General features: G+C 33.8%; 1 protein-coding gene across 2 annotated transcripts in view; it reads right to left on the bottom strand.

Moving 5' to 3' along the window:
- Positions 1–25984, bottom strand: part of LRP1B (LDL receptor related protein 1B) — a 1768615-nt gene that overhangs the window by 583020 nt on the left and 1159611 nt on the right. For both annotated transcript variants that reach the window (XM_069473041.1, XM_069473049.1), the window contains exons 26-28: positions 20682–20846; positions 20172–20416; positions 1306–1437 (exon numbers count right to left, since the gene is read on the bottom strand). In XM_069473041.1, coding sequence (XP_069329142.1) covers positions 1306–1437; positions 20172–20416; positions 20682–20846 — 542 coding nt within the window. The remainder of the gene's footprint in view (positions 1–1305; positions 1438–20171; positions 20417–20681; positions 20847–25984) is intronic.

Raw genomic sequence — 25984 nt, 5'->3', positions numbered from 1 at the left:
TTTCTTTTATAAAGTTGACAAGCTTGAAATAGTCTAGAAATTCTAAAATATTAGTTGTTGATGATTTTAATACATTTTAACCCCAGAAAATCATACTCAATATTTGAGGAAATGTTAATGTAGAAGCAATTTATAGATTTTAAATTAAAATATTTAATGGAAACAAATGTAAAATAAATTAGCATCAAATAATCATTTTTATTTAGCTAGAAATGCTGAGAAATTCTCGGTAAACAACCTTATCTTAGAATTTCAAACAAATTTGCTATAATACATGAACTCTATTAATGTCAAAACCATATTTGTTCTTTGCACATAATTATAACAATATTGCATTGCATTAAATGCTTTTCAAAGGAATCTAAGAGTATTTTCCCTATACTATCATAGAATAAGATAACATTAAACATTGCTTTTAAAAATCCTGTTCATTTCCCCTATAAAAATTAGGATTCAAATAATTTAAAGCATGCTTTTATTGTAAATGTTTGTAAATGTGTAGTAACTAACACTGAGAAGCACTGAATAACTTTTACTTCCACAGGCACCTTTCTTACACTGCACTTGTGAAATATCAGATCAAATAGAAATAGGAGTAATGGATATTCTATTATTTTCTTGTTCTCTTTGGAGTTGTTGAGATATGTTATTACTGTGTAAAATTAAAGCTACATGTACCTAAATTCCTAAGTTTTAGTGAATACAATCTCTTTTCTGCCATTAAAATTAAGTAATTGCTTTGCAAATAAATAAAAATTATTAATAAAAAAACTGATTTTCATTCACGACTTTCATTATTTTTAGTTTAAATGTGCTGTTTAAATATTTTTTTAAAAAATCTTTCCAAGTTATATATTTTACTTCATTTTTCCCCCTTCAAGGATTTCAAGTTGGTAAACCCCTACAAAATGATGCTACAATGACTTTAGAAGAGGAGCAGGAGGAAATTAAAGCTGTAAGTATCTCTTTGTTATGCAGGTTACCTACATCATCATTTTTTGATAATGCTCTTTCACTTACAAATCTTCCTGTTTTGCAGAGATAAATTCTGCTAACGCACAACAAAGTAGCAAGAGAAAATGAATAAGGTAATAAATAGTAAAATGCAACATATCACACATTTAAAGAACTTGTCAGTTTCCCCCAAAGCAGATGAATCATCAATAGTGGCTGGAAACAGCACCACCTAAAATGGTTTTAAGGATGTTAAAAACCTCTTCTGCTTTACTTTGAGTAAAATCTGAATGCTAATATAATTCCAGACAATTCAATTCCGATTTTAGATAAGAACGGCAAGAAATTTACCATAGCAGGTCTTCTTGTCTGAGGAAAGCTTCATCAAGTGGGGGCAGGCACAAGCAGCACTCCTGTTGTGATTGATCAGGCACATGTGAGAGCAGGGGCCTTTGCCGTCATTAGCTGAGCAAGGATTGGGAGCTGTAATTACACAGTGAAATATTAACAGTGAGGAAGGAAGAATGTATTAGGGAACCTCTGAGGTTGACAGGGGTTATTCACGTAATGATTCAACGTAAAGTTTCCTACATAGTACCCATTAGTAGTGTGATTAATATGACAATAATAGATAATCATACACAGCAATTACATTAATAAAAACATTTTTTCTTCTCAAAGATAACTAAGATCAGTTCCTCATTTCCCTCTAAGATGAATGGCATGCATCCTACTGGCTTAGAAGCAAAGAGATTTTTTAAGGATTTAGTCTGAGAAGCAATCAGAAATAATTATTGCATTTAGTATATAATAAACTCAAGTAGACTGTATCCCAGACATCAGGAGTTCCAATAGATGCCGTTCCAGTGGATTTTCCTAAACTACCATATAGACTCCCTTCTTGCCTTGGCATACCATTCTTAAAGATTTCCCTAGGAATCTGCTGCTACATATATATCCTTCCTTCAGACAATTTGCTGTTTTTCAAATCAGAGGCCTGTCCAGAAATGTCTGTCTTCCTTCATTATTAAGTCCTCTATTGCTTTATTGTTTTTTTTCTGTTATTATCTAATTTCATGGCTAAGGTTTGCTCCATATGCATATACTTACAAAAGTCGATTGTATAAATAACTCATGATATATTCAAATTTAGAACAGAATATAAAATTTTGCAGTTTAATGTCATTACCTCATTCTTTTGTGTTTCTTGTCCTGTTATCATGCCTTTTGGATAGGATTTTAATTTTAATACATCACTATTATCTTTAATCTCTTTTTTTATAGAGCCTGTCTAGTAGAATAAAGTCTATGGAAGCAGGCTATTAAGTCGAAGGCAGAAAAGAGTTAAACCTTCTAACCCCATTAACAAAATTTTAGCTTTCATGTAATGAATGGTATCTTCCTAACAGGTAGGCCCATTGATCAGAGTAGTGATAGGGTTAAGACATGCCACCCCCAAATATGCCACCTTAACATGTTGAAAAAAATGGCAGAAGCAGAGAAATCTTTCTAACCTTCCCCCTACCCTTCTTTTCTGAAGCAGGTCATAAAACCTAAGAAGGATTTTCTGAACTTCCCTTGAAGCAGATCATAAGACTTCCCTGTAGAGGTACCCTCTTTATACCCAGAGGAAAGGAACATCCTTATCTCTGAAGACACAGGGACACAGAAAAGAATCTGAAGAGGCCTTGCTAAGTTTTCCCCAATTTATTATCATTAGATCATACCTCCCTTGTCTTATATATTTCTCCATAACTGCCTACTCGTCATCAAACCTAGTATATAAATACATAGGTTTTAACTATTTTGGGGGTCTTCATTTTTTCATTAAGGCTCCTTTGTCATGTAAAACTTGTATTAAATAAGTCTGTGTACTTCTCTTGTTAATCTGTCTTGTTTTAAAGACCTCAGCCATGAACCTAGGAAGGTATTTTTCTTCCCCTCCAGAAGTTACTATCTGTCTTGCAGGATTTAAAAGCATACAGAATGAAAATCTATGTAAAGATGAAAAGACATAATAAAATTGTAGAGTATATGATATTATAAATTAACTGAATTTGAGAAATACTCAACGTGTCTTTTGGCAATCTTTAGCACTCCTCACATCAAGATGATAAAAGAAATGCATATCTTTACATTTGTCAAAAAGAATAAAAGAAAAAAAGATTCAGAAACAACTTATTCTCCTAAGGAAATTAATTAAGAACAAGAAATGTTAGAAAAGGGTGGAAGCTGTGGTTCTAGAGATTTTTTAGTGCAATTCTTTCTGTCACACAGGGTAAGCGCCACATATTCTGTTCTTTCTTATCTTTTCAATTCATCTAAATAGGAATTGGAGTTCCTAAGGAATTGTAAATTAGAGAAGCAAGAGAGTAAGTGTGAAGGTTATCAAGGCAGAAAGGCTTTGCAGGAGAGGAGGAGGAATGAAGAAGAGGCAGTATTAGAGAACTGTTGATACCTGGAATCAGGCTTACCTATTGTGCTAGAGAAAAAGAGAAAATTTTTCCACACTTAGGAAAAAAAGAAGAGAATGTGGAAAAAGAAGAAAAGCAGGAAAAAGACAAGAGTAAAACAAAGAAGGAAGGAGGAGAAGGAGAAATTTGTTCAAAAATATTGACATAGGAAATGCTATCTCTCAGGAAAATTAAAAGCATAATCCATGACAGTCTAATTAATGGTAGGTACTTGGATTTCACTTTGATCATCATTATTTTTTTAGGCTAGAATCATACTAGCTCTTTTCAATATCCTATAATTATGATAAAATACTTTTTAAAGCAAAGATATTAAATTTCTATGTACAGATTAAAGTAAAAAATTACATTGACTTTGTAGCCCAATATCTGCAATAATGCTAACAATATAATGTATAATTCACAATATTTTGTGCTTCACAGAATAGAAAATCCACACAGAATTCTTCTTTTTCATTTTCACCTCTTCTCACTTTGAAATAATATTGTTAAATTTTTTAAAAGTTTCTTTCCAACAAAGCACAGCTGACGACTCTAATTACCAGATTAAGGAATTTGTTTCATAATACTCACCACCTTTTAGAATAAAGCAGGGATTAGCAGGTAGTAACCCCTGAGCCAAAACTTGTCCACTATTTTTGTAAATAAAGTTTTACTGAAACATAGCCATGAGTATTTGTTTAAATATTATGCTTGCCTGTCATACTACGATAGTCAAATAGAGCAGTTTCAGTAAAGACCATGTAGCTCCACAAAATCTTAAAGTATTTATTATCTTTTATAATTAGATAGCAATTATTTATTTTATAAGAATACTATTGCAAAATCCAATATCAATATAGAGTTCGTAAACTCTTACAGGATCAAGGTTATTCCATTTATTTGTATCCAAGAGATGTGAAAAGCTGATTGGTCAACGAAATGCTATAAGCAGTCTTAATAGATGAAACACAAAATAATTACGCAAACTGGGTTCACTGATAGTTCATATTATCTAAAATAAACTTGACCAAACATGAAACCTTAGAGATATCTGTAATATTACCCACCTGTTATTTATACATTGAATAAAATGTTATGAAGCACCTAGTTGTTCCAAACGCTAGAATAAAAGCTGGGGAATGATAGTAGATGAGACAAAGTTCTTGACCAAAGAAGAATAAGATTCTGTCCCCTAACCCTGAACTCCATTCTCTCCAATTCTTTGGTCACTAGCTCAGTTTAAGTTTTCTCTGTCTCCTGCATGGATTATTGCACTAACCTCCTAACTAATCTGTTAATATCTAATCTTTCCCCATTGAGTACAGTTATCATTCTATTAATAAAACACGTACTTGGTCGTATATCTGCTTTGCTTAAAAATTTCGGATGGCCTTCCACTGTCAACTGCATGAAGTCCCCGTCTTATTTCCTACCTTTTCCCCCAAAGCTCCTCAGCACTAGTCAAACTGTTCTACCTGCTACCATCGTTCACCTTCCAGTTCTTTATCTTGATCTACCCTTTGCTTATTTTTGTTAAAGAAGTCATCCATCTTCTGCACACACACAATTTTAACTTCAAAGGAATTTTTTTTACTTCTCTTTCTTTTACTGCCATATTTAATCATTTGTCAAGTATTGTCCAGATTTTTCCCTAATATGTATTTTCTTTCTATTTTTACCTCTTTTCTTTCAACATAAAGTTTTATTTGCTCACTTTTGAGTGCTTGCTATGGCTGTGTAATTGGTACTCTGTGCTATTGCCCCAAATATACCAACCTCTCTTTCTAAGATACCAACCTCTCTTCTACTCTCATCTACCACTTTTCTTTTACATACACATTATGTACATGCTAAAATTAGGACTCCTCACTATTTCCCGAATATCTATAGTTTGTCCTTTTCCACCTCCACACTATGTACTTTGCTTCCCCTAGAATTCCATCACCACTACCTTTACATTAATCTTCCTTTATAACCCAGCTTATTTTTCCACCATAAAACATTTTCTAATGAAGCCAGCTAATGCTAATTTCTTCCATCACTAAACATTAGTTATAATTATTGACTTTACAAGTCAATTAGACAATTTATCGTTTGCTGTCCTATTTTCTAGTTTGTCACATTTACTCATATGTTTTATATCAGCATGCACTAGTCTCTCCAGCTAAACCATTGGTTGCCAACCTTTTCTATAAAAGGCCAGATGGCAGATAATTTGACTTTTGCAGGCCTTATGCTCTCCATGGTAACTACTCAACTCTAGTACTGTAGCATAAAAGCAGCCATAAAACAATAGGTAAATGAACAGTTGTGGCTGGGTTCAAATAAAACTTTATTAAATAGAGGACTGAATTTAGCGCAAGGACTGTAGTTTGTTACTCTGTGAGCTAGGAAAGTGTTAATATGACAGGAACCATGACCTACATACATACATGTTACTTTTTCCTAAAATTTCTATGGCATCTATTACTGTGTTAGACTTTTGGATTCAAGAACATCTGAATTCATATACATGCTCATGAATGTATATAGGTATATATATTCTAAAATGGCAGAATCTAAAAATTTGGAAAGTGTATTAATCTTCTAAAAAGCATATCATAGCTGCAGGTGAAAAGATTAAATAATGCACAACTACAATACTTTATAGGAGAATCAAGTGTTAATTACTTAATCAGACTAGATTGATATATACTCTGTGAAGAAAACAATATCATTAAAGATAATTTTGCATCTCATGCAAGTTATGCTTAATTATAACCCATTTGTCACTAACAAAAAATAAACACTTTACAGCTAAACAATTATTTTATCTAGTAAATTCAAATAAAATATATGTAAATGCTGATGCAGTATAAAATATGTATAGTATTTATTTACCCAATAAAACCATGCTCAAAAGAGAAGAATGTCAGGATCCAGATTTTTAGATTAGAGGAAGATTTTTCTCCTTCCCATGTAATATATTTTGATAGTAACTAATATTTATCCTGTTAATGAACTTTGTTGGCATTAAACTAATTACTAATATAACAAAATAATGTATCTATATGAGCAATTTTCTTTTAGAAAAGGATTAATATTCTTAAAGAAAATAATTTTCTGAAGTACTCTACAATTAAACAGTAATCTCAAATCCTATTTTCCCCATGACAAACATTTTCAAATGATAATTTTAACATTTGACGTTGATGAAATTGAGTGAGTTCCTTATATATAATACACACACCCAACACAAAATATGTGCAAATTAAAGATGTTTTCATTGCTTTAATTTCACCACCAGCACTACTAGTTATGTAGCAACTACTTTCTTCAAATTATGTCACATTTTATGGATTAATTTTATACTGTACTTTATTTTTAAAGTAGAATATAAGATGTCTAAAAATCTTATCTAATCTTCCAGATATCTGTACATAGAGAATTTTTTAAAGCCACAAATACTATTTCTATCTGTGCACAGTTCTCTGTAAAAGGGTGAAAATAAACATGTAATAGAATATTATATTTATAGGTGAAAAATATCTTAAAATAGTAATGAACTTTTAGTCATTCTAAAGAGATAATGTGTCTTTCTGGTATCTTAATTTACTTGCTGTTTATTTTACTTACTATAGGCTTTGAAAGAATAAGGATTTATGTCAGGGATGTTTTTATGTTTACAACGATTTTATAATCAAACTTTTTTTTAATCTACAAAGGTAATTTTCAATCAGTGGTTGTGGTAGTGATTAATCAATAGAGATATTTTTGGTTGTCATGACTGGGGGTACTGTTGGTATCTTAGTGAGGACAGGGCAGGAATCTAATAAACATCCTACAATTCACAGGAAAGCGCCTCACATCTAACAATGATCTAGTCCAAAATGTGTAAAGTGCAGAGATTGAGAAACCCTGATCTGGGAGTATAACTATAGATTGTGCATATTAAAATAGGGTGCTTGTTAAACCAAATAAATCTCCATCTGATAGTATATAAATATATGAAATAAGAAGACACTATTAAACTGTGATGAGAACATTATCTTTTTTTTTTTTTTTTTTTAAAGACAGGCTCTCTCTTTGTTGCCTGGACATGAGAGTAGTAGCATGATCATAGCTCACTGCAACCTCAAACTCCTTGGCTCAACTGAGCCTCCTACCCCAGCCTTCCGAGTAGGTGGGACTACAGGGGTGGGCCACCATGCCCGGCTACCTCAAGGGATCCTTGAATCTCGGCTTCCCAAGGTGCTAGGATTACAGGCGTGAGCCACCGTGCCCAGCCGAAAACAACATTTTTTTCACAGGTAATAATATATAGGACAGAGAATACACACACACTAATATATATATATGTGTGTGTTTATATGTTTATATGTGCATATATGAGATAAAGAGAGAGAGAGAGAAATTTGCTTTATGTGACAGGTAGTTAGACCTTCATATAGTAAATTGTTGAAGCAAACAAATTAAGCAACCTATAAATATTTGAGATTCACCTCCACCATGCTGAAACATGTTTCTGAGAGTATTCCTTTTTGGGGAAAATCCTTTTATTAATCATATGAAAAATATTCCTCATAACTATAATTGAATATATTAATAGCCTCATATGGAATCCCTCATCTTTCGGATTTCATAAGTTATACTTTATCCCCTAAGGAGCAATCATATCACTAATATTCTTAAAATCTAGATTGTTTTTTGTTTTTTTTGTTTTTGTTTTTGCAAAAAAGATCATCCTGTTTTCTTATAAATGTCAAGAAAAGTTTAATTTTCTATAGAAATATTTTCTTAATTCAGTTGGAGTCACTTAAATCATTTCAGCGTTAAAGCTACTCTTGAAAAACAGCCTGCAATTATCCTATATTGTTCTAAAATAATGGGCAAGTGGGATAAAAAAGATTAAAGTTTACAAAAATGGAATAACAATTTTATCACAGTATGCTAGACAATGTGCCAACTCTTTTATAAGCATTATTTAATTTATGAAGTATTTCTTAATGGCCATTTTTGTTTATAAAATAAATTACCTCATTTTGCAAAGAGTAAACTTAACTTTGGAAAGATAAAAAAGACTGATACAACTACTAAGAATTCAGGTTCCAGATTAGGATAGATTCAGATTCCAATATACAATCTGTCTAAATGAGGCAATTCATTTAGATTTATTCATTCATTCATTGAGCAATTCATGGATGCCTTACAAAACAGATAGAGGGATGTATATTTTTTCCTTAGAGTATAATTTTGATAATATATTTAGTCTAATTGTTGTAATGATGGGTAAACTTCTCAATGTCTCATTCTGTTTCTGGGTTTTGATGATTTTTAAAGATATTGTCATATCAATGTTATCTAAAACAGTTTATATATTTGCCAGTCGCTATAGTTTTCAAAATTAAAAAGGGGCAGTTGAGCCAGTAGCTTGTCTTTGAAAGTAAAATGAAATGTTCCTGACAAAATAATACTGTTTTTACCAAGAAATATTTAAGTCTTTTTTAAATAAAATTCTGTTCAGGTGGAAAAAAAATTTTCTTCTAGAAAAGAGAAATATCTTCTAATCCATGAAAGTCTAACAGATAAAGAGTTTGCAACACTATATTTAAAATGACAATCACATTTTTGAGTTATGTCAAGAAAGGATTCCAATCAAAGCAACTAAAGAAAGAAATAAAAAAAGAAAACAAAAAAACCCAGGGTGGTAGAATCTTGCTAGATTCTTGAGAAAATTCAGCTCCACAAGAAAACACCTTTAAGCTCAGAGAGGACACAGAGAAGAATGACTAGTCAGGTGGATGGTAGACAGTAAGCATAGGAAAGAAGAAAGTTACACTTTCTCCATATTTACAAACAACTCCCTTTACAAGGTTGGGGGAGGTGAATTTGTTGGCAATATATAAAATAAGGTAAGAGAGAAAGAGAATTGTGTGACTATCTATCATTTATTTACAAACACCTACACAGCACTTAGTATTTGCCAGGTATCTTCTAAGTGCTCTAAAGAGATGAATGCATTTAATCTTTGCAACAATTCCATTTTACAGATTAAAAAAATAATAAGGTAGAGAAAGGTTATGAAGTTAGGATATGACAAAGTTGGAATTTTAACCCAAACAGTCTGGCTCTAGATTAAGCTAATTGCTGTGAAGGTTATCTTCTTTGAATTTACTTTATTTTACTTAACAATATAGTCCTATTGTTAAATTATATATTTTAGTAAAAATAATTGAAAGTCATACTAATATCTAATTTCAGAGATATTCAGGATCACTAGGACATATGCAAACGAATCCATTAAAATTGCTCCCTCTAAAATCACAGACACCTTCCTTCAGGTTGCCAGATCCAATGAATGTATTTATGTCTTCATTTTTCCTGACTTCTCTACAAAAGTTACCACTGTTGGCTAGTGTCATCTTGAAATTTTTACCTTAGTTTTTAAAATTTTTTTTGACTGTGCTTTCTCTTTGCTTCTGTAATCTCTTCGTCACCTTTTCCCCAACATTCTGCTTTACCTTCCTCTTTAGTGTTGAAGTTCTCCAAGGCTCTATTCTTGCCTTCTTCTCATTTTCTGTAATAGTCTTATGAAATCTCGTCCACCTGCTTGTCTTCAACCCACAGTTGAATGACTATCAAACCTCTAGCTCCAGACCAAATTTTCTTGCCTTTTTACCCCTAAATATTCAACTGCATCCCAGAAGTATCTGAAATTCAGCATATTCAAAGTTTAATTTTGCAGTTATCTTTTAAGCCAGGTGTCAGCAAACTATGGCCTACAGGTTAATAGTGGCCTAGGCACTATCTATTTAAAGAGTTGATAGAAATCCAAATGATGAATATTTCATGACACATGAAAACTATATGGAATTCAAATTTCAGTATCCAAAAATGTCCAGGTTTTACTGGAATACAGCCACACTCGTTCATTTTCCATATGACTGCTTTCTGTTACATCAGTTGAGTAACTGCAATAGAGACCATATGGCCCACACGGCCGAAAGTACTTATTATCTGGCCTTTCACAGCATCAATTTGCTGACCTCTCTCTTAAACCATCCTCCATGATCTCTAGGTAACACTTTTGCTATAAAGCCAATTACAGAGACCAGAAAATTAAAGCCATCCCATCTTCTTCCTTTTCTTCCCAGGCTCCCCACCCACAAACTTCTATCACTATTTTTTATTGACTTTGCCTCTAAGTATATCTCACCTAGACTGTGCTCTCTGTTCTTATGGCCATCTCTCAGATTTTGGCATCAGCCACCTCCTGATCTATGTAGCTTCCTGTGATGACCAATTTTATGTGTCAACTTGATTAGGCTATGGGATGCCCAGATAACTGGTAAAACATTATTTCTGGGTGTGTTTCTGGAAGAGATTAGCATTTAGATCAGTATACTGAATAATAAAGATCCTGCCCTCACTAATACAGGTGGGCATCATCTAATCTGTTGAGAGCCTAAATAGAACAAGAAGGTGGAGGAAGGGCAAATTTGTTTCCTATTTGAACTCGGACATCTATCTTGTCCTGCCTTTCATCATTGGCACTCCTAGTTCTTGGGTCTGGGAACTCCTAGACGGGGAATTACACCATTGTCCCTCTACCCCTCCCAGTTCTCAAGCCTTCAGACTAGGACTGAGTTACACCACTGGCTTCCCTGGTTCTCCTGCTTGTCTGCAGCAGACTGTGATACTTCTTGTCCTCCATAATTACATGAATCAATTCCTGTAATCTCTCTCTCTCTTTCTTTTTTTTCTATATATATATATATATGTATATATACACACACACACACATATGTATATATAGTTTTATTTCTCTGGAGAGCCCTTTACCAGTCTCCTACTTCCAATCCTATCTCTCTCTAATCTATCCTTTACAAGTTTTCTATCATGCAAACCTGCTCTTTTCAGTCCCTTGACCAAGTGTTTTAATGTTTTTCTCCTTTCCTTAGGGCAGTGATTCCTTAAGGCAGCACCTATATCGCCTGGGAGTTTGTTAAAGATGCAAAAATCTCAACCCCACCTCAGATCTACTAAATTAGAGACTCTGAGGTAATACCCACCAACCTGTGTTTTAGTGAACCTTCCAGGTAATTTTAATGCACACTCAAGTTTAAGATCATTGGAACCACTTAACTTAGGGCATAAAAACCTATATTCCTTCTTAAGGAGACCATTTAAGTCCCACTGTGGTCTGACCCCTGCCCAATTTTGTCTCCCATTTATTCCCTCCCTACTTGTAGCTGCTTCAACGTGCAAATGAGGAAGTAAGACCCTACACATTAAATAATTTGCCTCAGGGAACATGGCTAGTAAGTGACGGAAGAAAGAACTAAACTAGACTAATCTCGTTTTTTTTTTTTAAAGACCACACTCTGCTACTTTAAAAAAATAATTTACTATACTCTTACATTCAAAATCCATCCATAATGATTTTATTTATTTTAATTGTTAATTTAGTCTGTTCCCCTTTTAGACTATAAACTCCAAGAAGGTAAGGAAATGTGTCCAAGGAGAATGTGTCAATACAACTTGACTCTCTACTGCCATCTGGTGATATGGTGTAACAATTTCAAGAAGAACCTCAATATATGTGAATTCAATGTCTTCCTCCCGTAGAGTGTAGTGGTTAAGGCAAGAGCTCTGCCTTCAGACTTACAGGGTTCAGATAACAGGCCATTATCCCCTGGTTATTATACCTTGAGCAAGTTACTTAGTGCTTCTCTACTGTAGGTTCTTTATCTGTAAAACTGGGTTGCTAATAGCTTTTTCTCATGGAATTGCAATGAGGATTTATAAGTGTTAGTAGCTATTATTATAATTATCAATATTGTTATTATAAAGGACTTAGCCAGACTCTATATTTGATACAAAGAAATAAATAATACTTTTTTCCTTAAATATTTTATAATCTAAGTAAGACAGAGTTAGGAAACTATTAAATAACCATACAAGCTATAAATGCTAAGAGCGTCCTTATAGTGTTAACCATGAATGTAGACGAGGGGAAATCTGAGGTAGTGTAAGGATTTATAACTGGTATGTGGCTTTGAAATGAGAAGACCTCTCAGATGGAGAATTATTCCTGCAAATCTTTGCACGGATTGAGACTAATACCTGTAAAGTACTAATAAAAACATGACATACTTTCTTGATCAGTACAAAGTCAGCATCACAAAACCATTTTTATTTAATGCTTAATCACGCAAGCCCAGATCTCATTATCCAAACAAAAACTAACATATGACTCAAAAAATGTTTATTGTACAGTGGAGTTTTTTGTTTTTGTTGCTATTGTTTTTTAACATACCCCAAACCTAATTTAATAGTTGCATGCTATTGATAAAAATATAATTAAAGTGTATGACTTCATAAATGTGAATTATTTATTTTCAGCTCAAAGGGAAACATACAGTTTTGGTGTATTTGCTCATTACAATAGTAAATAAAATATTTATTTAAATAACTACTCTCTATACTAAGAAAATATTTCTATTCTCCTGTGTATTTATTCAGTAGGTTGCTATAAGCTATAAATTGCCAATACACATGAGATGTAGAAAATAGAGAATGTAGGTTAAAGTACTCAGTTATTAGTTCAATTGATAGAATAGGGTGAATATATTTAAATCTTCCAAAAGCATGTGGAAATAAAAAGAGACTGTCCTAAGCAGTGTGAAACTATAGTACACTGTATGCGAAATTATATAATAGTTCCAAATTTCCAGTATTTCGCATGCAACTTTTAGCTATCACAATAAAACTACTACTTTGTGCCCTTTATTTTTTATTCTAAACTTTCTTGCTTTACTTTTTTTGGCAAAGGAGATGTCATATCCCTAAAACTACCCCCCTCATCTCCAATCTCCCCTTCCTCAATATCATTTTGACTTTAGTCATATAACTACATGCCTAATACATAAATCCCATTGTGTTACTCCTATAATTGGAATATTGTATGCCTAACATTAGCCCCTTTGCTAACAGCACAGTGTTCATTCCAATGTGCTAACCAGAACTTAGAGCTTTTCTGGAGAGAAAAGTAGTAAGGTGGGGAAGCTAAGAAATGAGCTGATGATTTCAGCCTCTGTTCTGCTTAATCCAGAGTACTTCTAGACTAACCATAATTTAGTCATATTGCATTTCTATATCTAAATTCTGGGTTGGATTTAATTTACTAATAATAGATTTTGAATTTTGGCATCAATAGCTGCATTTTGGTTGTAGTTTTTTTTTTTAAACAGATTTATTTCCCTATTCTACTGTGAACTTTGATAGAACTAAAACTACATTGTGTGTGTATGTGTATATGTATGTATACATATCTCCAAAGAATATATATACCTCATAGATATTCAATATTTATTTTTGTTCTAAAAATAACTTAATATAAAAATATGAACCAATTATCATTATGGTTCAGTGATGCTATTGCTATATGGAAGGGCTTATATTAAGGTGTTTGTTTCTGCCAACTACAAAAACAGTCATATGATTTGCTCAAAAACAAAAACAAGAAAACTACTAAATATAAAAAAAATTATACATACATGCATTAAATTTATTTATGATAAAATAATGAACTAAAATCAAACTAGATGTCCAATACATGATTATGTGAGAAAATTTTTGATAGTCAAAGGTGATGTGAAAATATGTGGTTATTAAAAATGACATATATAAGGCATCCATAAAAATTAGAAAAATGCTAATGATAAGAGTAAAAAGGAAGACACAAAATTTAAAAATGCGGTATGATCTTAAGTTTGAAGAGATGCAAAAGCTTTTTTAATTTAGAAAAGGTCTATAGCCATACCACGCTGAATGTGCCAGATCTTGTCTGATCTTGGAAACTAACCAGAATTGAGCCTGCTTGGGTGGGTGAAAGGAATGAACCATGGACCCTGGAGTTGGCCACACCCTTTGGAACATTGCTGCTGCCTTAGATGAGATTTATAATACTGAGTCAGGTTTCTTAACTTTCCTGAGACTTAGTTTTCTCATATATAATAGAAATAACTATCTTGTTTGATGATTCTGTTTAGGGGGAAAAGTAAAAAAGTAAGTGCACACAGTAGTTTATCAATAGTGATAGTTTTGTTTATTATTTTGTTATTCAATATTGCTGCTAAAATAACTTGCTTTGATCTGAATGTTTGTGTCACCCTAAAATTCATATGTTGAAAGCTAATCCCCAATGTAATAGTATTAATAGGTGGGGCCTTTAGGAAGTGATTAGGTCATGAGGGTGAAGCCCTTATGAATGGGATTAGTGCCCTTATAAAGGGACTCAAAGGAGCTTCTTGACTCCTTCCATTATCTGTGGATGCAGAGAGAAAATGTCATCTATAACAAAGAGGCCCTCACCAGTCACTAAATCTACCAGTGCCTTGATCTTGGACTTCCCAGCCTACAGAACTGTGAGAAATAAACGTTCACTGTTTATAAGCCACCCAGTTCATGGTATTTTGTTACGGCAACCTGAATGGAATTAGATACAATCAAAGATAACACATTGAAATATTAGTTGCCTGGGGAGCTGAGAAAATGGGTATACATTTTTTTCTCTACCATGTTTTCCTGCATTTTATAACTGATACATAATAAGAAAATATTACTGTATATCAAATAAACTTTAAAACATTCCTTTTACTAGTATAACCACAGATTTGGATGCACACTTATGTCATACACTGCACCTATTAGGAATCATGTTAGATGGTAAAATGAGTGTGCAGAAAGAGAGATTTAATAACCTAGTCATCTGATATTAAACCTGTGTCTTAGTCTATTTTACGCCTCCATAGTAGAATACCACAGACTGAATAATTTATAATGAATAGAAGTTCATTTGGCTTATGGTTCTAAAGGCTGGGAAGTTCAAGATTGAGGGACTGCATCTGGCGAGGGCCTTCTTGCTGCATCATAACATGTCAGAAGACATCAATCACATGGGTGAGAGAGAGCAAGAGAGGGGAAGAGGGGGTTGAACTCACTTTTACAACCCACTCCCATGATAATGACATTAATCTATTCATGAGGGCAGAACCCTTACAACCTAAACACCTTCTATTAGGCCCCACCTGCCAATACTGTTGCACTGGGGATTAAATTTCCAACACATGAAGGTTAGGAGACACATTCAAACCATAGCAACCTGGATTTTCTTTTTTAGATCAACTATATTGTTCTTTAGAGTCATTATTCATATTTTTATTGGAATTTTTTAAGTAAATTGATATGATATCTAAGTCTAATGTTAAGGCCATTATAAATTGTTTAAGTGTGATAAACTATGTTTTAAAATGTTTCATAAAAAGTAATGTGACCTAAATTTCAACAAAGGAAGGCTAGGAAACTGATAAAATTGCAACAACTGTTACTTTTTAAAATTTTATTTACTTATGTTTATAAACACATAGTACTAATGTGTAAGACATTATTCTAAGAACTTTTCACATGTTAAACTCATGTTTATTGTTTGTATTAAATCATAATTAAACTAATGTTTACTAGATCTTATAATGTAGATGCTATTGTTATTTCCAGTTTACAGATGAGAAAAGAGGAACAGAAAGGTTAAACAACTTGCCAGTAATATCCAATAATATATAAATAGCTTAAACTCATGTGTCTAAAATAAAACTATGCTAATGATGAAGGAAACATGCAATTAATAAATCATAGGGTTGGAATTTGAACCCAGGCCATGCCATTAACTTTAAACTTGGCTCCCTCAATGAATAAATTTTTTTTTAATTTAGATTTAAAATACCCACTATTGCTTCTGCATATTGTATCTGTCTGGTTTGTTTCTTTCTAATCTCATATAACAACAACTTTAGGAACCAAAAAGTTCTAAAATAGATTTTTAAAAATTCTACTTAAGTGTCTGCTACTAACCAAATTGGAAGTTTGAACATATGCATGCTCACTTGTAAGAAAACTGGTCCTAAAACTTTATTCATTTCCTACTTCAAGGATTATGTAATTTCAAATAGTATTTGTAACCTTTATTTCTTTAATTTGTGAAAGATATATTTCAATTTTATAGCACTGGATGTCAAGTATTTTTTAAATTTATTATGTTTTTTATGAACTTCACATTATTATTCACCAGAAAACAGGGGGCTATTATTATTGTACTTGTGTTAATGCTGAGCCTTTGTCATCATTTTCGTTTTAATTCTATCTTTGGTAATAAAATAGTCAACATGTTCCTGCATCTTTTTTCCCTAGCAGTGGAAGTGTTACTTCACTGAAGCAGATAAACAGAGCAAATAATGATTGTTATATGCTCAGTGATCCTTATAATCGGGAAAAGTAGAATGTTCTCTGATCACTCTCAAAATTGGAAACTGACTGAATTTCATTTAGGAAATAGTAAGTTCTCTTTATAGGTGATATTCTCTCAATGTATTTAAAGACTAGAATATCTGCCCTGAATCTTGGGAAAATATGTGAAATTAGATCCTCAAAGTAAAATCTTGCTTATTTTATACAAAGCAGAGAAATCATATATAAATCATTAATATTTTGAGTTAAGCAAAGATATTAAGAACACCTACCTACAACCAAACAAATTAGCATGAATGTCTCACTCTTCCTTTCCATATATGCAAAACTGTCAGGAAGCTTGAAAGCGTCAAGTTCCTTTCCATTCTATGAATTTGCTAAGGTTCATGCCAATGCAGGCAAATCAGATAGTGCAATTAGTAAATGAAATGCATTGATCCTATTTTCAGAGAGGGGAATGATGCAATACATAGACCCAGGTCATTTTTCATGGTCTAGTTCTTTTAATTTGCTCTAAACATAAGAATTACAATTCCAAGGAGGATCAGCCAAGATGGCTCACTAGAGACATGGCTTGTCAGATCATCCCAGCTGAACGGTAGAATGTTGGACTGAGGAAAGCAGACAGCAATTGCAGCTCAGGTGTGGATCACAGGGAGAGACAACAGAGACGCCTTGGGACCCAACTGAGAAAAACTGCTAAGCTGAGAAGGAAGACAGAGAAGAGAAGACAGCAGCACAGGCCAAACCCAGAGAGGCTTGTAGCCCAGTGAAAGGGTAACGGGGGCTTCTCCTCTCCCACATGGGTACCTTCAGTGAACAGTGCGACATAAAACATATTTGATGTGCTTCCACCCTCCATGACCCCAGGCACGGCAGCTGAATAGGAATAGCAAGGCTAACCAGAGAACCCCAGGAGTTCGGGTGTTCAAAAGGACCACCCCATGGGACAGTGCCACAAAACACTGGAGTGTCAGCTTTCTACACCTAGACACTTCCTCCTTTGAACCTCCTCCAATTATAGCATTAGAGACAGTAATTTTAGCTTGGGCCAGCTGGTAGACACAGCCCCTTGCCCCTCATTGCAACCATGAGAATACTCTGAACTGAGAAGCATGTGAATGGCTGCTTCTCTATGGTGGGTGTGCATTCGTACTGAGCTGGCCACTGAGGGCAGGACCGCCACAATTCCCGAGCTTGCTGCTCACCAGCATTTTGCAGAATTGCGCATTGGCGGCTTAGAAAGGTGAGCCAGACGGGTGCCCCTGGACATAAGAGTGGTGCAGGGAGATGTAGGAGAGAGGTCTTGGTCCTGAACTCGGGTGGCGAGGAAGCATGCATGGAAATATCCAACAGGAGAGTGTGGAGGGGGACTGAGGAACAGGGATCTGTGAGCGCACCCTTGCTGAAGAACCACCATATTGGAAAGGGATGCAGCACGCTGAATAAATTAGCATAGCCCCTGATTCCCATGACAACCAAATGCCTCAGGCATACTGGCTGAACTGGAGCAGTGGCCCTTCCTCCTACTCATTACAATAGGAAGTCCAGCTTGAGCCGAGAAACTTGTGAGCGGCCATTTCACCCTGGCAAGAGCCAGGCTCTTTCTGTCTTTGCTCACTAGCACAGTTTCTCTGTGGGATGGGGTGAGCATCCTCCCTGTTCACTTCCTGGAACTCCACAGCACTCTCCCATCAGATCAGTGTGCATGAGTTCCCTCACCACCCAAGACCCACTCTTGAACTACCCCTCAGTCCGCGTGTCTGACCCACTAGTGTGCATCTCTGCAGGACGCTGGTGGGTAGAGGGATCCCCAATTGTGTACACCTCTTCCACCACGAGACCCTAAGGAGAGAGAGGTAGGCCTCCCTGTCTGCAGTGGACTCTGCCAGGGGTGGTCTGTACCCCTATGATATTCTGGAAAAAAAAAAAAAAGAATTACAATTCTTAGAAAATACCAAACAATGTGAGGGACAAAAATATATCTGTGCAAATATTTTTGCACCTGTGAAAATCAAAACCAATAATATTTGTTAAGTCCTTGTTATCCAGTGTTTGTGTATAACTAGGTACTCCTCCGTGTTGAAAGAGGTTTTTACAGAGAGTATTTTTTCACTACACCAGTGGCACATTGCTGGTCAGAACTGCAATTTCTTCCCTTCTTCAAATTTAGTTAAATTCAATATATCTACTGAATCCTTATTAAGTACAAAAATGACTAATCTATATACTTTCTCCCTATAATGTCCTTTTCAGCTTATAGGGTGAAAAAAGTCAAGGATGGAAGAAAAGGACTAAAGTTATTGCTCACATAGTGTGTATAAACTCCCATGTGGCAAAGAAGGACCAATTATATAAGATATTAAATAATAGAGACTGAGAAATTGAAAGTACCTGGGAAGTGAACTAAAGTCAATCAGACTTTCAGAGGGAACAGAAAATTTTAAGAGGAGAAAATTTTGGTAGGAGAAATAGTATCACGGGAGAATGAAAGCCAAATACTGAAGAAAGACAAAGCATAGCTATGGGATATTGTTGACTACAGAGGTGATTGTTTTCAAGCTTAAAGGAAGATAATATAACCTAAGTTTTAAAGAAGGCTTGATGTGTGGAACAAATGACCAGAAATGCCAACAAGTTACAAGATCTATTTACTCTATTGAAAAAAGGAGAAAAGAAGAAAACATATCCTGTGCCAGAGAGAACTTGTCATCTAAGCATCACATATCTAAAATGAAAATATGCTAAGGAAGGGGAAGCTTTTTGCATTAGAATGAGATTTCCATAGGTTATGGCATGTATAATGGGGGAAAGGTATGAAAGGGTGAACTGATGTTATACCAAATAGCCATAGTATTCTGGGGGGGGGGGCGGCGCGGGAAAGTGAGACTTAGGATAAGTACATTTGGCAAGGATTGAGTGGAGGAAACAAAATCACAAAACAAAGATGAAGTTCACCATTGAAAAAAAGAGGACTAAATTGGGAGAAGGAGCACACAAGCTCTTGCGAACTCACTTCTCCCAAAATGAAAGAACTCAGGCAAATGGTTCATTCTTTCTTATGTTCCACTCCTTCTCCTCCCAATGTGCCACACAGTGACTACCTGGGGTAAGAGGTAACAAAAATGAGTTCTTGGCATTTTGTTCTAATTTACTGATCATATTTAGATTATAAATCTAAAGACCTTGTTCAACTTCCCACAATGTCTTTTGTTGGTGCAATAGTAGTAACTAAAGCTTACAGGACTTAGTAAAAAATCCTTAATGCCTAAGATTTCCCTATATATTTCTATGTGAAGAAAATGCAAAGAGAAGGGAAAAAATTTTAAACTAACTAAAATAAAGGCTGAAACCACTTCTACCATATAATATACATGAAATATTAATGAATGTTAAGTTGCATAAATTATTTTACAGTTCAAATATTATATGATTAAGATGGAAATACTTTCTAAGTGGTTAATTTATAACACTTACCCTGTGGCTGACGACTGGGATGGTATATCTGAAGGTCAAATGGCTGTGCACTGGTTTTCTGAATCACACTGACATTCTGCCCTGTCCACTTATTGGCTTTGGACAATGTGTTGGTCCTCCAGTCTGTCCAATAGACCTCACTCCCGTATAGAGACACAGCAAAGGGATGAGAAAGGTATTCATGACCTCGAATGATTTCTATCATGTTTGTTCCATCATAGAGGGCTGAATAAATAGCATCTGACCTACAGAAAGGTAAATACATCAGTAGTTTATCAAAACTCATTCAAATAGTCCAGTGATGTAATGATAGAACTTACATAAATGACAGAGAAAATGTTTTATAAATATTTTTATGGGCATGTATCTGATTTGTGGAAAGCCAAAAAAAAATCACCACCAATTTCAATATGTGTATACATTATACCTGCATGTTAGGACACTTTTCAGTGTTGCAAATATTATCTTAGGAAAGTAAAAGAAAATCCAGAAAGAGATAATTTTTTAAACCTGGCATCTGTCCAAACTATCCTTTTCTCAAAGTGGTCCACAGTTAGTCCATTAGGCCAAGCCCCGGATTTCATGTCCTTGTAGATGGTCCTTCTTCCAGCACCACTCATAGAGGCAGATTCGATGCGAGGAAAATTGGCATCCCAGTCTGTCCAGAAAAGAATTCTGAAGAAAAAGAAATAATGCTATTGTTTCAGTCATTCATTTCACAAATATTTATTGAGTGCCAACTGTGTGCTAGGCACTGGCTAGGTGAGAAGTCACAAGAGAAACAGATGTATCATCTACCCTCACAGGGCTTAGAGTCCAGTGGAGGAGACCAACTAAATAAATGCATGAGTACATAATTATGACTTGTGAAATATTTTGGAAAAAAGTTTGTTGTGATATGTGTGATGAGTGACCTACTTAGAGAAGGTAATCAGGGAAAAGCACCTTGAGGATGTGATACTTAACCTAAAACTGAGGAACAAGGATAGCAGTATAAAGAGCATGACAAGCAGAATCAGCAGGTATGCTAAGGTTCTAACAGGGAAAAGGACGTGGGCTATTTGAGGAACAGAAATGGAACCAATGTGTCAGAAGTGTGGTAAGTGAGGTGGAGTGAGCAGGAAGATGCAGTTGAAGAGGGTAGTATTATGAGTCTCATAGGGTAAGGAAATTATTTTGAATTTTCTTTCAAGGAAATAAGAAGTTCATAGGCCTTTGAAGGCTTTCAAGCAGGGGAGAAACACTATTCTGTACATATAGCAGGCATATACGGCCACAGTGATTAGATTGTATATCTGTATAGTCTGCAATGTATACAGATTATACTGTATCAGATTAAATAGATAAGCTGTTTAATCACTGTGGCTGTTATGTAGAGAATAGATAATAGTGAGACAGGAGTATGACCATGTCAAGTGATTACTTTAAAGGATCAGGAAAAGATGATAGTGGTCTAGAGTATGGCAGTGGCAGTGAAGGAGAGAAGCAAATGGATTCAAGGTATAATTTGAAAGTGGAATTGCCAGGACTAGCTGATGGATTGGATGTAAGAAATTAGGTAAAGAAAAGAATCACAGGTGACTGTCGGTTTCTTGTTTCAGCAAACTCAGTTTGAAGGTAGACAGAGGGTGTACAGGGACTCCATCAAGTGAAAAGGGGAAAATGGAAGAGGAACAGAGTCCAAGAGCTGAAAATTGATTGTGGATGGGTATAGATAGACTTGGGGCTCAGGGAACAATACTCCAAACTATGGTGCTTTGTCATGCAGAGCAATTTTAAATTAAAAGAAATTGTAAGGCCTTAGATCCTGCCTCAAAACCAAGGACTTTGTAACCTTCTCTTGTTTCTCCTTTCTATGGAAAATGTGCTTTTTATGGAAGTTCCCTTACCAGACTAAGAAGGAAAACTTTCAAAAGAAGTGCAATTGTAAAAAAAAAAAAAAAGCAACCACAAACCTCCCTAGGAATCTCATTAAATAATCAGGAAAAATTAACCACCAATGACTCTTCTTTCTTAGTCTTTTTTCATCTGAAAATTAAAACTATAATAGTACACACTTATTGGAAGCATTAGGTGACATAATGGCTATAAACAATTTAGCACACCTAGTGACTAGCACAGAAAAAAGACTGTGTTTGTACATGCATTAATATACATATATTTATAGAGAATAAACATTTTCTAAAAGAAAAAATTCTAAGTCTTGCAAACTGCTAATGAAATAGAGAGAGAATGAACACTAATGTCAATGTTTAAATGCTATTAATATTAATACAACAGCATACATGTGAAGGTAGGTTGGTTTTATAAAGTAAGCATGCATCAAAGCCACGAGAATATGATTCAGGGCAAAAGACCATAGGACTGGATTCATCTCATAGAATGTCTCTCAAACAATGGGTTTATAACAGTAATTTTATAGAAAAAATTTAGTTTCATGGACACCTCTAGTTTTATGATTCATGGTGTTAATTTTAGTTTCATGGCTTGCTATAGCAACAGTGGTAGGAGCATATTCAGAAAAACAATATCCAAATTATTTATTGTTTGACCATGAAATATTTGAATAAATTAAATAAAGTGTTAGGAAAAGATAAAAATGAACATTAATATACCAAAAGGCAATGTATTAATAATTGTTGAAGTTGGGTAATGGGTACAAGGGAGTTTATTGTATGATTTCTTTTAGTTTGTGTATTTAAAAATTTTAATAATAAAAATTTAAAAGTATAAACAACTCAAAATTAAATAAATAGATATAATTTCTAAAAATATACCACAAGATATTTGTGATATATCATTGCTGAGGATCATTTTCTGAAAAGACTAGTGTTTAAAGATAAGATTGTTTTGTATAAAAATACTAATATCTGGAAATATTACATGAAATTATTTATGAGCAAAAATAAAACCCTAAATAATATAATATGTTGCTAGTTAATTAGAAAATGGAATAAAGTTTAATTAATATAAAGCTGGTAGGCTATTCAGTTAAGTAGTTAAATGGTTTTCTTACAAATAATGAGTATGCAATAGATTATGTGTCTTCCTTCAGCTTTAACTTTGGATGCACACATTTTTCATTGACAGCAGGTTATTTGTCAGCTTTCCTTTAAACTTAGCATTAAAAAAATAAAATTTAAAATAGGAAGAACCCTAATACAACGTCAATCAAATTTGTGAAGATGTCTTGACAAACAAAGGTAAGTAGAGAGATTTTCAAGTTTAAAAAAAAAATAAAATTAAAATCCTTGAAAACAAATTTAGTGAATTTGAGAATCATAGGTAGTCTGTGAGTACTTGTGGATAAACCGCCACCAGATTTAGCTAAGGCTGTACGTCATACTCAGCAATGATGACACAAAGCCTGCTGAAGCATCTTCTTTTGCTTATATAACAAATGAAGAATTGGTGTCTCCTCACAACTTTCTACCCCATTATACAGTTGCAGCAAGTACAACTCATTTATTAGTAGCTCCGCAATTCTGCATTCTCTAAGTTTAGGTTTATTAGAAATGCCATGATGGACTCTGAAACATGTTTTTACAGTGGGGGGAAAATACGTCTTGGGACACTTTGATGCACTAAAATAAGTGATCCTTTCATTTCTTCTTTAATGTAGCAGTGTTTGTATGTCTCTGCTGTAGTGATCATTGTGGTATTAATCTTTCATCAATTTAAGTGAGAAATTTCCAACAATTTTTTTATAAAATAACATGTTCTAGAATTAGTTATCCTAAAAGTATTCTTAACTTTGCCATAAAACAGTTCAGAATCAATCTTAACATTTGATTTCAAGGATCATTGTTTCATAAAATTCTAGGCACTTTTTTGTATACTTTACAATAGAGTATTTTAACACTATAATTTTTTCTTTCTTACTTTCTTTTTATATGATTAAAATGCACATCAATGATTGCATGATTTCCTCTAGTATACAATGATTGAATATCTCTTCATGTAGGAGGTGTAGAAATGTTCAGCCACAATTGCTTTTAAAAAAGAAACTATAGTCTATGGATTCTGCGGTTCCTGCATTCATGGGTTAGTCTGTATCTGGATTAAATTGGGTCAGTGGACCATGAACAACTTGTACCATTATAGGCATGAAAAAGCCATTATCATCTATCAGGTCAAATAGCAGAAGGTGAAAATAAATGATATTGGGGCGGGGGGGGGGGAAGCTTACTTATCTATAATCTTTAGGTCTTCTAAAAACAATATCTTTATTAGTTTCATTTAAGAATATTCCTAGATATGATTAAAATTTTATTTAGATGTCTCACTAAACTTCACAATTACTATTGTTGCTTTCACCGATGCAATTGTTAGAGCAGAGTCCAGTTATTGTGACAAATGAAAACTAAATACTAGCAATTGAGCAAAAGATGCTATGCAGTAGCACAAGAATAAAGGCAATGAAAGTTTAAGAACTAAAGTGAGTACCTTGTAGATGCTGTAATTCCCTGGTGCTTGTTACTCCCTAATAATAAGCATGATGTTTAAAGGGGATTCATGTACTGTTTCAGGTCACCTTAGCGATAAGTGTATTACCTTAAAATGGAATGAAAGACAAATGGCACCTCCCTGAGACTCTCAATTACCATCCTGGAATAACTTGTCACTTGGGAGACTGGGTCAAAACCCAGAATACTGAAGGAATAACATGATGACAGACAAGTTTTATAACTTAAAATGAAGACCTGTAGGTTCTATGCTGGGAAAGCAAAGTAGTCAGTTAAAAACACTTCCTATTTGGCATCTGTATAAAGGTCACAATGACCTTCATTGCTGTAGAAACCTCACACGAAGTAAATGTGTTTTATGAGTCTAGTGTTATGGTCTTTTTTTTCTCAGCTATGCTGAAGGAGCAAAGTGGCTAGTTGTGAACCTTTCTTTTCATTTATTATTGTAAACAAAGTTTATAGTATTATCCATTAACTGTTCTTTACTATATACTTTGCACTTTAAGGTATGTCCTTGAGTTCCTATAAGTTGCATGTAAATGAAGTCTTTTCATATGCATGCAGTCATTTATTTAACAAGCATTTACTGAGCACACGTATACATACTAAGATCCTTGAATGATTTTATAGACTTGAAAACAACTTTCCTTAGCATCAAAAAGCTTACAATTGGGTAGGAAATATGATAGCATCTATACAAAACATATTCCTCAATAATTATCCAGTGGATTTTACTTAAAATTAAAAAGTTCAAAAGCAGTTTAAATGTCTCTGGAGTTCCTCTCAATGCTGGTTCACAGCTCTTTTTTTATAGTTCATGAATAATTTGAGAAATAAGGAAAAATTTTATGTTTCTATTTTACATAGGACTAAGGCAGTACATTGAGTTTAAATTAAATTATTTTTCAGAGTTGCTTTTTCTGTACTTAGCTTGGCTTTGCTGTTGAGTGTGTGTGTGTGTGTGCTTATTGTTCTTATGTTCTTAGCCGACCTTATGAAAGTTTCAACATTTAAAATAATCTCAGAATTTTTACCAAAATATCCAATAAACCTGAAATCATTTTAATATTTCTACTAAATTTTTAAATTTAGTTTTTACAACTATACTTTAAAGTATTTACATGAATCTCAAATCTAAAGCATATCAATCTCTATAATTTTTAATAATAAAAATCCTATCAAATCATGACACAAAAACCTGTTAACTTTTCAATTAATTCTTAGAGTTGAATGGATTAGTACTATTATCTGAACTCTGGTCATTTATACCAGAAACAATTTTAAAAGTGTTATTTCCTCATCTTGTTTTTTAAATTATTATTTTATTGCCACTGTAATTATCTTAAT

The sequence above is a fragment of the Eulemur rufifrons genome, chromosome 1 (assembly GCF_041146395.1).
Source record: "Eulemur rufifrons isolate Redbay chromosome 1, OSU_ERuf_1, whole genome shotgun sequence".
In the NCBI taxonomy this organism is placed as follows: domain Eukaryota; kingdom Metazoa; phylum Chordata; class Mammalia; order Primates; family Lemuridae; genus Eulemur; species Eulemur rufifrons.
Note: the sequence above shows the minus strand (reverse complement) of the source record. Positions and strands in the feature narration are given on the sequence as shown.